The sequence below is a fragment of the Drosophila sechellia genome, chromosome 3R (genome assembly GCF_004382195.2).
Source record: "Drosophila sechellia strain sech25 chromosome 3R, ASM438219v1, whole genome shotgun sequence".
Taxonomy (NCBI): domain Eukaryota; kingdom Metazoa; phylum Arthropoda; class Insecta; order Diptera; family Drosophilidae; genus Drosophila; species Drosophila sechellia.
This window is the reverse complement of record NC_045952.1, coordinates 16470706-16484682: the sequence shown is the minus strand read 5'-3', so window position 1 is coordinate 16484682 and position 13977 is coordinate 16470706. Positions and strand designations below refer to the sequence as shown.

Here is a 13977-nt window from a genome sequence, read left to right as displayed (position 1 = left end):
CTTATACCCTGGCTGAGAGCTATCTCAATTTGTTTTGAGAACTTGTACTTGAGAACCACACAGCTCTTGACTTTACTATAAAGTGGAAGTGAACTTATATCCTGTGAATTTTTAAAGTTTGAAAGAATTAAATTAAATGTTTTTATATTTAAGTAAATTTACTAAAAACACATTGCATTTATTGCTGTAAATAATGGATAAAAACTGCCATAACTAGGACATTATTGAAATATTTCTGACATCATTAAATCATACCAAACTTCAAGCTATAGTTTCTTATAAATTCATCAATTACCTTTTATTTTATAAGATTTTTTATTATAGGGCTAACATAGTGCATTAGAACGTCGGTTTCAAATGGAAATCCCTAACCATATCCTCCCCATCTGCTTATTTTGGCCTAGTTATTACCATCCGCTATTGCTGTTGACTCTAACTTCATTTGGGACTCGTTTTCATTAGAACGTGGCCAGACGGAGGGCACAAGCAGAGTGGCCCACCAGTACCACCAAAAACCGGGGCTGAACCAGTCAATTTGTAGGCTTTGAGCTGGCGCAGCTCACTGAAAAACAAACATCAAGTATTCAACTAATGGTGCTCTAATTATTTCGTTATTCACCCTCCCTCAAAAAAAAAAAAAAAAAAAAAAATAAGTGCGCAATGAAATCGGAAATTGTTTTTTTCTTAATTAGATTTTTCAGAGCGAAATCGTTAAATCGTTGTTCATGTTAATTTGGAAATTCCCCCAAAAACGGACCGACCTACAGCTAACCACCAAATTTTCCCACCACCCAAGGCCGCGGAAAACCTTCGATGGGAATAAAATAAACCAATTTCCTATCGTCGCATTGCCGAAGGCTTCCGGTTGGGCGGGCGGATCCGGAACCGAATCCGGAGTTGACCGCAGACGCGGATGTGTGTGTCGAAATTTGGCATGAAAATGGAAATGAAAACGAAAACGAAAACTTTTCCACCGCACCCACACCCCCCGCGGCCCTTGGTTACCCCAACCGAAAGTTGTGTAAATGTGGGTATTTGAGCCCGGGAAAGCATAAATATCGGCATAGTCCGAATGTCACGCTTCCGCGCCCCGAAAACCAAGCTGGCAAATTGAAATAGAAACAATTTCGAGCGGTTTTTTGGCCGCTGCATTTCCACACGAGCACACGAGTATTTGTGCGCTGCACGTTTTAACCCAATTTTTGGTGCTCGCCCAGCCGCGTGGCTTTTAATTGAGCTCCCACCGTCAGTCACATCTAATTATAATTGCCCACGATGGGAGCCGGCAAAATTGGGCAGCCCCATCATCCGGGAATCTTTTGGCAGCGGGCGCAACGGAGACTTGGCCAAGGTAATATTTCAATGTTATCGTGCCAGTCATCGTCACGTTCACGCCGCCAGGTATTATCATTGGAAAAGCCTTCTCGCCAGCACCGTATCTTCTTCTTCCGGCCACTTTTCCAACTTTCCAGCGTTCCTTGGGTTTTCCGCGTCACAAAGAAGCCCGCCAAACGCTTTTGTTACTAAAATTAGGAGCTCTTCGTGTTGGGTTCATTTTTCCATGTCAGATTTTGACACTTTTGCAGCGGCACCTCTGGCCTACGGTACACTGCGTTTCAAAGTTGTAAGAGCAATAGGGAAATACTTAATAAGTTGTGAGGAAGTTTCGAAGAAGATATGTTGGCAAGGAAATTCATATTGAATAACTTTTTAATAAGACAGCTTACTTTAAAGTTAGAAAAGATTTGAATGGATAAGGATATGAAGTGTTCCTCAATAAAATATACCAAGTACTTTACTTTCATTTAAATTAATACATTTTTGTAAGCATTTATAATATGTTTTACAGCTTTTGGCGTAATGCTTCACCTTATTTTGTATTATGTAGCACTCTGCTAATTAGTCCCATTTTTCAAATGAAAACAAGAATCACGAATTTTCTTATGGCACCAAAGCCGCCGGTCACATCTCTGCCCAATATGCATTTCCATTAGCTTCCGATCCCTCATCTCATATGCTGAACCTTTTCCCCCGCTGTCACCGATGAATTCTGTGGAAAAATGTGGCTTGCAGAGTAATGTGCACTTTTGGTGTTTTTGCGGGTCGACAGTGAATGGGTTGCAGTTGAGCTTTTCTAGTTGGAAAAAAGGGAAATTTATGAGCTCTTGCGGGTTATGTGCAATTCAACACCCCCTTCTTATTTGCTCGAATTTTCCTCACTTGCATGGCGAAAATAAATGAGAATATTCATAGGGGTATATCCGGGGACTTCCTGGGTCAAATATTTTATTTTGTAGTATAAGCTTTGAATGAAACATCATACACACAAGAAACGTAATTTATTTTTACTGAAATTTATTATCAAAATTGGCGTTATGAACGATCAAAACGAAAGGAAAGATGCGGCATCTAATTCAGAGATGAGTAAACATGACCAAAAGACCCCCGAGGAATTCAAACGACCTTCAGCTGATGGTGGACCTAGGCCACCACCGAGTCGATATATTCAAACCTGTATGGGCAATCTAACCAAATGTCCTGGTTCTTTTCTATAAGCCAGCATATTTTTCAGCTGAGGACAATAAGGATACCACGTTCGAGAAGGTTGTAACCGGAATTTGCTGGTTCCTTGTGATCATAACCTTCCCCTTTTCCATATTTTGTTGTCTAACCATAGTTCCCGAGTACTCTCGAATGATTATCCTACGCCTAGGTCGTCTTAGGTGGAGTTTCACATACATTACGAGCTTCTACTGGCTAATTTGACCTCTATCTCTCCCAGGAAAGGTCTACGAGGTCCAGGAATGGTCTTTATCCTACCGTGCATCGATGATACTCACAGAGTAGATATGCGAACCGACGTGACCAATGTTCGCCCGCAGGATGTGCTTACAAAGGATTCGGTTACGATTACCGTAAATGCCGTTGTGTACTACAGCATATACAGTCCCATTGACTCCATTATCCAAGTGGACGATGCAAAACAGGCCACCCAGCTCTTATCCCAGGTCACGCTGCGTAATATCGTGGGATCGAAGACGCTTAATGTCCTCTTGACCTCCAGGCAGCAACTCTCCAGGGAAATTCAGCAGGCAGTAGCAGGAATCACATATCGCTGGGGTGTTCGCGTTGAGCGGGTGGATGTGTAGGCATATGTTTTATGGATGTTGTCAGAATTGATTAGTGATTACGTATTTTAAAAACAGAATGGATATCACTTTACCAACTAGTCTTGAAAGATCCTTGGCCAGCGAGGCCGAGGCTGTGAGGGAAGCTCGTGCCAAGATAATTCTGGCCGAAGGTGAGCTAAAGGCTTCCAAGGCGCTGAAGGAGGCCTCCGATGTGATGTCGGAGAACAAGATTACTCTTCAGGTAACAATTTGGGATTTATGAAGCTTTTGATTAAATTATTTTTTTTTGTGGTTTAGCTGAGGCATCTGCAGATCCTTTCATCGATCGCCTCGGAGCGAAGAGTAAGGATAATTTATCCTATTCCTCTGGAGATGATGGAACCCTTTATGTCTGGCAAAGAGGGGCGAAAAAAAGGTGGTGGGGGTGGAGGTGGTGGTGGCAAGGACACTAAGAAGGAAGATGTTGCCGGAGGTAGCAAGGAAACCCGAAAGGAAGGTGGTGGTTCTGGTGGTTTCAGTGGCGGAAGTGGTGGAGGACTTTTGTCCAAATTTATTTTTTCTGGTAAGGACGAGAAGAACCAAGCTACAAGAGCAGGTGACAAATCAAATGATCCAAATGAACCCCGTTCCTCAAAGAGTGTTATGAAAGGTGCTAGTGAAGCCTTAGCATTTAATCAAGAAACCAAAGAAGGCCTAGAAGTTAGAATAGATGTGGAAAATCGGAGACCTACATGTATAAAAAACGCCGCCCTCTAAAGGTTTAATCTGATTTTCTTATAAAATTTTCCAGATGTCGCCTACGAAATGGAGTGTGTTAAACAAAGTCCTGCGAGTATGGCCTATAATTTAAAATTTTCCTCACCCAAATGATTTAATAAATTGAGTAAACTATTTTTCTAAATAAGCACATCAAAAGTAGTCACTAACCCAATTATCGGCTATATAAGATTCATTAAAGCTTTTTATTTATTCTTTTTTTTTTAAGAGTTTGCCGATGACGTTGACACTGCCGAGACGAATCAGAAGCGCACTGCTCCACGTCGACCAGGCGAGTGATATATAAATACAAAGTGATTTGTGGTCCCACCGCCTCTAACCGTCGCCATGTCTCGAAATTTCTTTTCCAACAGGAGGCCTGGCGTTTATGGACCTGCAATCTTATCGGGACTTCCTGCGAACTCGTTGGTAATCAGCCGGCGGGCTGGCTGGCAGCCTCCTGGCAGCAGGACAATGGGAAGGCCAAGCGTGAAATGAGCAACAGTCACGTCAGCCGATGGGGCCACAAACTTGATTGAAGGGCATTATCCTTGCTCCCCTTTTCACTGGAGCGACATTGACACTGCCATTGAATGGCCTCCACGCGGTTTTTTTGGGACACGATAAAAAATAGCTGAACACTGGCTATTTTTCATTCGCGGTGAGAATGGATCTCGGGTGGCAATTTATCTCCTTTAATAAATTGGGAGTTTTCGAGTCGATACTTCAATGGCGTGATAAAATATAGTTAATCCTCTATTCCAAAAAGATTATTTATGGCCCAAGGTCTTCCTTCTTCAACTATTACCTAAATCATAAATTTTGGAATGACAATTCTATTTTACTACTTTCCATGTTCTTTGAATATCTTGCTGTCATAAATTCGTAATTATCAAGCGTAACCAATTAACTTGCAATTATGCCAGACAGCAAAAATGTACTCAAAAGTCACTCAACAATTTCGGAGTAACATTATAAATTTGCTCAACTTTGCGCATTATTTAATTTGGACAAGGCAAAAAGTTGCCACAAAAGTGGGCTGGGGGCGTGCCAGGATGTTAATGCACTTTCTGTGTGTGTGGCCACGAATTCCGAACGTGTGTGTGTGTGCAACGTAACGTAGCAACGAAAGTTCTTCAGCTAATGTGCAAGAAATTGCGAAGAAATCAAAGGAAATGTGAGCTTGACAACAAGGGCAACAACCCACCAAAATGTCAGAATCTATACATCTAAACTGCAAGTCTAAGCTATTCATTTTAGCACTTCTAAAAAATAAAACGTATTCCATAATAAATATCTGGTAAAGTGCTACGTGGCGTATGAGTAATATTTTGCAGATCCACTGCAAGAAGCTGTAGCTTTAAAATATGATGAATGTTTATTAAGAATTAATTAGATTCATTATTAAGTTAGTGGTATTTTCACCTGTAGAAATAGAAAAAGCTTTGGAATGATTTCTATGCAACTGAGCTCCCATGAACGCAGAAAAGTATGCTATAAATAGGGAATGCAGAAAGTTTTTCCTCCAGGCTCTTGACTCTGGAGTTTTGACTGGCTTTTAGCTGTTAATGGCACATCGTTTGGGCTTCTTTTGTCGGAAGTGAGTTTTTGGCACTGCCTTGTCGCTATTTGTGCCTGCGCCTGTGTGTGTTTGCATTCTCATTTGTTTTTGCGTCTCTGTGTGGCAGGCGAGCGTGCGTAAGTTTGGCTGCGTGCTCATTGCCCTGTGCGTGTTCGAGCACACACACTCACAGGTGGATCCTACTGCACTCATCCTTCTTTGTGTGTACTTGTTTATCCAGCTGGAACACCTGGCTGCCTGCGTGTGTGTGTGTGTGCCTGCGGAGAACGGAGCTTTGAGTTTTGCGACAGGAGGTAGGAGCAGCAGCTGCTGCTGCTGCGGCGGCTCCTTCTCATCCACTGCAGCTGCTCGTTGCAGGCAGCAATGCAAATTCAAATTTGATTTATGCAAATGGCACATGCAGCAGTAGCAACAGCAGCAGAAAGTGGCGCTCAGATCCCGGGAACCCATGTTTGCACTTGCCACTCTCGCCAAGTGGCCAACAACCAAATAAGCAATCTACCACATGAAAATGTGTGGATTACAAAGTCCTCACTCCCCCCGGGAACGGAGATTCTTTAATTCACGTTTAAACAAAACGCTGACAAATGCCGGCTATGCCATTGGCTTTGATTTGTTTTTGCCTTCCTTCTTCGGGCATGCACTTGACATTTGCTCATTTCAGTTGACCATCTCCTGTGCCTTCCCAGCCCATTGTTACACTTCACAAAAAAGGTGGAATTTAAAAGTATTTGGTAGCAATATGAAATCAATTAAATACCCATTTCATAAAGCCGCAAGAACTTTTACATTTGATTTCAGTGGATACATCCATTGAAAGCCATTATTAGTTTATTGATTTAAGCTGGTTTTTGATTCCAAATACTATTAAACTGGAATGTAGTTTGTATTTGTGAGTGTACCACCACTGGCCTGCAATCATCCGGACTGGCTCCGGTTGACATATGTGGTACTGTGACCGTATATGTTCTGCCATCTGTTAGCCCGGAGACGGGCCCATGAGCCAAAAAAGGGGACCAAAAGGGTAAGGGGCGCAGAGGTTCAGCTGTCACTCAGATCTCTCCGCTTTGGTTTAACATTTCCCTTTTTTTAGCTTGTCCCAGTGACCTCACTGTGGGGATTTTGCTTTTTGGGGATTTTATTGACTCTGCGGGGCTGGGGGTGTTCGGCCTCCGTTCTGGCTACTTTTTCGCTTTCATGTTTGTCATTGTCAATCTCATTTATCGACATCCGTTTAATGTCCAGCAATTTGAATGGGGCAGACCTGAGTGGCATTCACTGCCTTACTTTATCATTCGCATTCCAATTCAAGGTTGGATGTGATTTTCTTGGAAGTGTACGGGGTTGTCTTACATCCGCTTAGATTTATCTTAAGGGCAGATGGATGATTTCTGTTTTTGTCGAGGATTGCAGGGAAATTGTTTCTTTTGATGAATTAGTAAATGGTTAGCAATCGGAGAACCTCATCGTTCGATTTGGTATTGACGGATTTATTTATTTAATAATATTCAAAATAATATAAACCGTTTCAATTTTATACTGTATACTGCGCACACATTCCACTTCTATTTCAGGTCTAACTACTAATTGAGATGCTCCACAGTGCCTGCATCATTAGGGAAACTTTGGGCTGCCACGGAAGGTGTGTGTTCGCAAACAATTTTCCTAGTCGGAATGAGGTTCCTCGAGCCTAACCACTAAGGATTCGAACAAAAACATTCTCGGCTAAACAAGCTGTAAGCTGCCTGGTAATTGAAGCTGCATTGTTTGGCATATGTCCAAAGACACGGCTTCAATCCCTGACATTGCACATTCCCAGCCAGCAGTTGGGTGCTAAGGTGGTGGTGGGTACCCAATTGTGTAGGCAAACAATGGTCATGTTCGGGGTGGAGAGAACCCGGCAAGCCAAACCGCTGTGACGGAGAACTCTCAAGGGTCTCAAAGTGTGGTTAGTCCAACGGAATGTTGAGTACCTTTGAGTGGAGGGAACGATTGCCTGGGTTTTCTGGAATTAACAAGACATTTATGCGGGGACACACACAAAGGTGTGTCTCCGGCAATCGTATTCCCATCTTCTTCATCATCAACAAACTACTGTCTTGGCATAAATTAGCCGAGTGAAAAAGAGAATGGCAGGAATGAGGTCCTTCGAGGAACTGGAACACATGTCCTTTGGTTGTCAAACAGGGCGAAAGAAATAACTTGCAAGCAGTGGAGCTCCTTGGCCAGGTGGAGGGAAAAACCCAAATGCAAATTGTGTGTCGGAAAGTTGGGAGTCATAACTAACTCGGCGAAGACGACGCCCGAATTTTGTTTGCCAACAACTCGGGAATTTTCGTGAAAGGACCCGCTCCTTAATGAGAATGTGTCCAAAGGGGGCGGATTCGCAGAGATTGTTGTGGAATGTTGTCAACCCTGTACCACGGCAAACTTTCCATCAAGTACGAGCGAAGTGCCTGGTTTTCATTCCCAGTCACGCCAAATTGTCAGCAGCTAAGAATTTGGCATGAATACCGGAATATAAAGACAGAACGACTCCTCCAAAGGGCTGGAGACAGTACCAGCCTGGCGGCAGCTTCAGTTTCATTAACTAAGTGGTCCATACCAATTAAGTTTTGTGCATTCTGGAATAATATAAATTAATTAGAATATGCTAATGAGGCTAGCATCCGCGTGGCATTACCGTGTAGAGTCAACTAAACTCGACTCGCCTCGCTGCGATTCAATTGACTTGAATAAATTAGCGCTAGCGGATGTATGCTCAGTTCCAGGACAGTTGGCTTTAACCGTCTATTGACCCATTCAGTTGGCCATTGAAAAGTGCTTTCAGTGCCTTGCTCAAGGATTTTCCGTTTAAGTCAGAGCTGGGATCACAGATGTCTGGCGTAAAATGTTTTATCGAAGTTGTTTGATTAGATGATTGATATACGTTTTATGAAATGTCAAGCCCATGCAGACTGCTCCTTTGGATACTAAGACTTTGGCAGTAAACATTTACCTGCAATTGGCAGGCGAATGAAACTTGCAAAATAATATGCTTCAGGGCATAAAATTAGATTAAAAGCAAAGATGGTGGATGAAAATTAACAAATGAAATTAAATATAAATTGAATTTGATGGATATCTACATATTCAACTTCTAGTCAGAAAATCAAAATTTAAGCAAAATTTAATGAACGTTACGTGTTTGTACCTCAAAGAGAACAAAAGATCTGGCTCCGATTGCATTTCTTTCCTCAGACCCAAACATTTTCAATCGAATGTCTCACTAAAGACATCATTTCGTTGTGGAAATGTGAAGATAAAGTCATTCAGAGTGGAAAATGGCAACGACTATTGCATAAATTCGTTTCAGGAGAGAGAGAGCCACATCGTATTCTAATTCGATGGCAACACACGCAGACAGGCAGGCATTCGACCTGCCCGAAGCCCCTGAAGCTCCCCAAGCTCCGTTCTCATCCTCGGATATCCAGGATTGTCTGCGCAACTGTCTGGAACACTGCACTCACATTGGCCATGGTCTTTGGGACTGATAGGCAGGCGGTCAGGAAGATAGGTGGCCAGCCATTCAGTCAGAGATTCAGACCAGGCCAAGTAGCAGGCGTCTAAAAAGCCAAATTCACGTCTCGGTGGCCCCCATCCCCACAGCATTGTCGTATTCAAACAGACTTGGGGACAGGCAGACGAATTCATTTCGTCAGTTTTGTGAATCATCAATTATCCAATTTTTATCCCATAGATATAGATTGGCCAGCAGCCCCATTCGAGTCTCAACTAGATGGACAGCAGTAAAGTTGTACAGACAATAGAAACTCCTTTCGAAATCTAACCAATTAATGATTGTTTGCCAGGCCTCTTGGGCCTTCAAAAACAATTGTTTAAATAATTATCACAATTAAATCGTTGTTTTCAAATGACTGCACTTTTAAACTGAACCACATAATAGGATTACCAAAACCTTTCTGGCATTTAGCCTAATCAGACAAATTAATCTGAAATCACCTGTTTGGAGCCCTTTGGACGTGTTGACTGAAGTTGTCATCCGTTTTAATTATGGCCATTGAATTTCTAATTGTCCTTAATGGAGCGAAATTAATTTCGTATTGGAACATTACAGCAATCTGGTTTCATTCCACTCGACACAATTAAGGCGCACAATTTAATATCAAACAGTTCTTCAAGGCATTGGACAAGCCATAAAATTGTTAATTGTCATAAACTTTTGATGAGGATTATCTTAAATTAGATGTGAACTTAAAGCTGTTAATAGATACGAACGTGGTATATTAGATCATTTTACTTAAAATTTCGATATATTTGTCCTTATACAATCTTTTATCATACACAGACACAAAAAAGACCTCCCGAATACTCAATGGCTAGCTTGATCCTGGCAGGGCAATGTGATCGTTGTTCCTGTTTCCAACATCGTCATCATCCGAGTCCGTCAGCAGGTCGGATAGACTGAGATCCGAGGAGCGTTTCTCGAGGCCCTCCTCCACCAGATGTCGCGTCGGAAGGTTGACGGGCATGGCGTACGTCTTCATGCAAAGGATAACGTGCTCGCGGAAGAGTTTTTCCGAGTGTTTCATGATGGCGGCGGCCTGGTGATTCAGTGAGTCGTGCGGATTCGGGTGACGCAGCAGCTGGGGCAGAAACGTTTCGAATATGTTGACCAGGTCATAGCTGGATGACCAAGCCTGCTTAAGGACATTCATGCAGACCAGGCCCGTGATGAATTCGATGTTTGGGTGCAGGATCTTGGTGACAAAGCGAACGCGCGGCGCCGTCAGCGGATAGTCCTGCGGCATGGTCACATTTACCGTCCAAATGCCACCCTCGTAGGCACTGCCCAGTGGCCCCTCGAGGCAAACATTCAGGTTGGTCATGTCGTCGTCCACGGTGGTGCGGTAGCCCGACGCCATCAGCCGGTTAACATCCCGGTCCAGGCGGCGCCCCGCCATCGGCAACGTCGTGTTCACCAGCAATTGCTCGGCCATCTGTATTCTGGCGTTCTGTCCTGTGCCGCCACTGAATCGGATCTACTGGTATTTTGAGTGCACTCGTCTGCTACACAGAGGTACCTTCAAAACTATGCAGCTGGCGGTTGGGCTGCTTAATCTCCATACGTGCAAGATTTAAATAAGATTTTATACTTACATAAAATCAATCCAGAATTTTGCTCCTTTTTCATTGAAATTTAATACAAATATGTATAAAACTACCGCCTACTCTAACTTACCAATCAAAATTAGATTACAAATTTTAAAAAGCTTGGCTTGCTGAAGTTAAATCTAAATACTATTTAGGATGACATTTAGGAAGACATTTAATATTAGAAATAAAGAAAACCAATTTCAGGACCTTTGAGCTTTTGTATTTAGTATTTTTGTAAAGAATGTTATGTTATTTTTTTGGTCAGCTGCCAAATTTGAAAAGCCTAAGCCAAATCGATAGCCTGTGAAAGTGAGAATTTATAGAGTTTTTTATTTCCTGGTTTTGTTTTTTTCGGACTTGTCGCATTGCGTCTAAGCGGATTTTGGCTCTGGGCCGAGCATTCATTAATTGGGCGTGGGTCAGATAGTTGGGCAAAATATTTTGGCCCTAATGCCAACTGTTTGCAATTGGACACCGGGGAACCAGTCGAATGACCCAAGGCAATGACAATTGTGCACAAGAAGGATGAGCTGTGTCCTTGCAACCGAAATCACCCACTTCTATAAGTGGACATTGCAAGTTGAATGCTTCTCTGACTGCTGGCAATAAATCAAAGATCGTCTGCTGGCGTTTCCATAAAGGAAGCTGTGATAACTCCAATGGAAGAGCCAGAGTGCGAGTGCATTAAAGTTAAATGGACTCGGACTAAATGCTGCAAATTGCTGCCATAGCCAACAGTCATGGATACAAGCACCAGTATCTAAGGGATTCTGTATCTGCGCATCTATATTTGTATCTCCATCTGTATCTGAATCTGTATTTGTGCATCTCCTACAATGGTCGGAGCTGAAACAATGGTAAATAACGACTAGAAAATTGTAAAAAATGTTGACAATGTTTCTCATGGCTGGCGAATCCTTTGGCCCGAAGCTTTATTTTTAGTGCGACAGTAAATGCGTCACTCCCCCCCGCATTTTTAAACCACCCTCAGTCACAGCCCCCCTGTCTTTTTCAGTCTGGGTTTGGAATGCGCTTTGTTGCAGTTTTCACAGTTGAGTGCGCTCATTGTTTTCGCTGTCAGCGAGCGGCGCGTCGACAATGAATAATTAGAATTTTGTTGAAGGTCCATTGCTCATTTCCCCAAACCCCTTAGCGCCCCCTTGTAACAAAATCCATGGAATAAGCCCCGCCACTGTTTGCTGGGGCCAATTCATGCGACTTTTAATTTGCCAGCCATGGACAGCAAATCAAACAAAACCGATTTGGGATTACAATGAAAAAACGCTTTGAAACTCGGTTGAAATATCTCAAAATGGAGTTGGACATTGCAGAACAAAAACGTCAATATCCAATATATATTTTATCAGCTTGAATTTACAGGCAGTAGCTAAAGTAAAATTTGAATTTATTTGGATAACTTTATCTGGCAAATATAGAATCGAAAGACGGTTACACCTTTCAAGGATTTTCTTTTTAAATTTTGTATCTATGCATATTTGCTAATATAATATAGAGTAGAAAAAGCAATTGAAATCTGATTAAAAAGTTCAATAAAAAGCTGTACAAGTGGAAGTGGACTTACAAATCAATAAATTCCTTTATCTAAAGTAAAGGAATTGCAATATATATACCCTCGGCATTAAAATTCCAGACTAGTTGGCCTGCCATCTCTCCCTTTTCAGTAGATATAAAGTAGATATAAACCAACTTTCGCATTGAATCCGCAGTCAAGCAAGCAAAAATGGAAGTAGCCACGCTTCAATGTGATTTTCGAGTGCATAAATAAAATCTCAAATAGATGCCATTAAGAGCTTTTTAGCCGCCATTAAAGCAATATGGGAGACCCCGCCCCGACAACCAGTTTCAGACTATTATACGAAGAAATACGATTATCGCGGAAAATTAACGCGAAATTAATGCAAACTACGCGCGGCAGTCCAAGGATGACTTTCAGAAAGTGCTGGCCGGGGGGTAAAATGGTTGGGTTATCTCCTTGGCAAAGGCATTACGGAGTAATCTCAACATGGGCGTTAATTTCGTGAATTGTAATCAACTGAGAACGAGCACCGTAATGAAGCTGTTATGGCGTCCAAGCATTGACCACGTCAAAGTCAACACTTCAACAAGTGAAAACAGCGAAACCCGGCGAAAAAAAAAAATTCCTTTACTAGGCCCCAAAACAATGGCCTGGTCCAAACAGTTGGGAGCGTAGCCCCTTTTTCACTCCAGCCCCACCCAATCCACGAAATTTCCAACAATGGACCAGCTAAAACAATGGCAAGCGACAAAAGGTAACCGCGAAAAGGATAACTCAAAAGCCAGAAACGTGGAGGACCAGAGTTCCAGCACCAGTCCAGAATCCGGACTCGTTCGGGCCAGAACAGGGCAAACCGCAACCGCAGGTCTAACCCGCTGGCATTTTGGCAACATTCCATAACTCAGCCCACCGCCGACCCGATGCCATCCCATGGTGGCGCCCCTGGAGGCATTCTTCACTGGAACTGGTGGACATCCCCTGTGAAGGTAGTGAAATACACATTAATTTGTGAAATTAACTTGATAATTTTTAATTAAATTTCACAGCAGGCGCTAAAATAAACAACAAATTTTAGCCAATAAAGATGGAATTAAATGGCATTTTCGTTGTCATCGATTATAAAGTTTGCATCAAATCGAATATAATATACGTTGATTTACGCATTATTTGGGATTAGCATGGATTGGTGTTTTTTGAATGCCATGGCTTTTTGGTCTCAATTTCTAATGATAAAAGCATTAATGCAAAATATTAACGCATATGCACTAATTACTCCATAAGAAAAAAATACAAAAAATCGATCAATGGCTTACATGATAAAAAACAACATGGAATTGAATTTCTTGATTTTTGCTTATACATAAAAAGAAGGAACCATTTTCATATATATTTTTTTACTGGTTATAAAATTTACCCATATTTAGTTACTAAATATTCATCATAATTTTCTTTAGGTAATAAATTAAAATTAAGCAAGAAACCCAAGAACTACAAGCCAATTATTTCGACAAGAATGACGAAACTCAAGGGTGAAAGCAGTGGTGCTAATAATTGTTTGATTTAAAATTAAAGCGAAACATGATAAAAAAGAAACTGCGGGCCAGCGAAAAGTGGCAGCCAAACTCAGGGAAAATCTGGAGGGGGGAAAACAAAGTAAATTGTTGCTGTTCCCCAGTAATAAAATATTTGTCGAGCGCCATTTACAAAGTCATTTTCAAGCTCAATGTACTTTCAAAGTAATGCGCTCCACCTGCCCGCGTTTAGAACCTCCATCAGCCACCCACCAGCAACCAACCCACCGCCCACCACCCACT

The 13977-nt window shown here is 42.1% G+C and overlaps 2 protein-coding genes across 3 annotated transcripts; one reads left to right on the top strand and one right to left on the bottom strand.

Moving 5' to 3' along the window:
* Positions 1-2309: 2309 nt before the first annotated feature.
* LOC6606734 (band 7 protein AGAP004871) lies at positions 2310-4674 on the top strand. Of its 2 annotated transcripts, XM_032722975.1 has the most exons (8): positions 2310-2514; positions 2573-2723; positions 2783-3145; positions 3207-3372; positions 3429-3864; positions 3922-3963; positions 4117-4179; positions 4262-4674. In XM_032722975.1, exons 1-8 carry the CDS (start codon positions 2310-2312, stop codon positions 4318-4320), a joined length of 1485 nt encoding a protein of 494 aa, XP_032578866.1. In that variant the 3' UTR covers positions 4321-4674. The 2 variants fall into 2 exon arrangements, with proteins under 2 accessions (XP_032578866.1, XP_032578867.1); XM_032722976.1 differs by lacking the exon at positions 2310-2514 and having other exon boundaries at positions 2691-2723; positions 2788-3145.
* Positions 4675-9763: 5089 nt separating this feature from the next.
* LOC6620992 (ubiquitin-conjugating enzyme E2 4) lies at positions 9764-10713 on the bottom strand. Its single transcript, XM_032721456.1, has 2 exons — positions 10630-10713; positions 9764-10569 (listed from the first exon to the last, which is right to left on the bottom strand). Exon 2 carries the CDS (start codon positions 10467-10469, stop codon positions 9849-9851), a length of 621 nt encoding a protein of 206 aa, XP_032577347.1. The 5' UTR covers positions 10470-10569; positions 10630-10713; the 3' UTR covers positions 9764-9848.
* Between the last annotated feature and the right edge of the window lie 3264 nt (positions 10714-13977).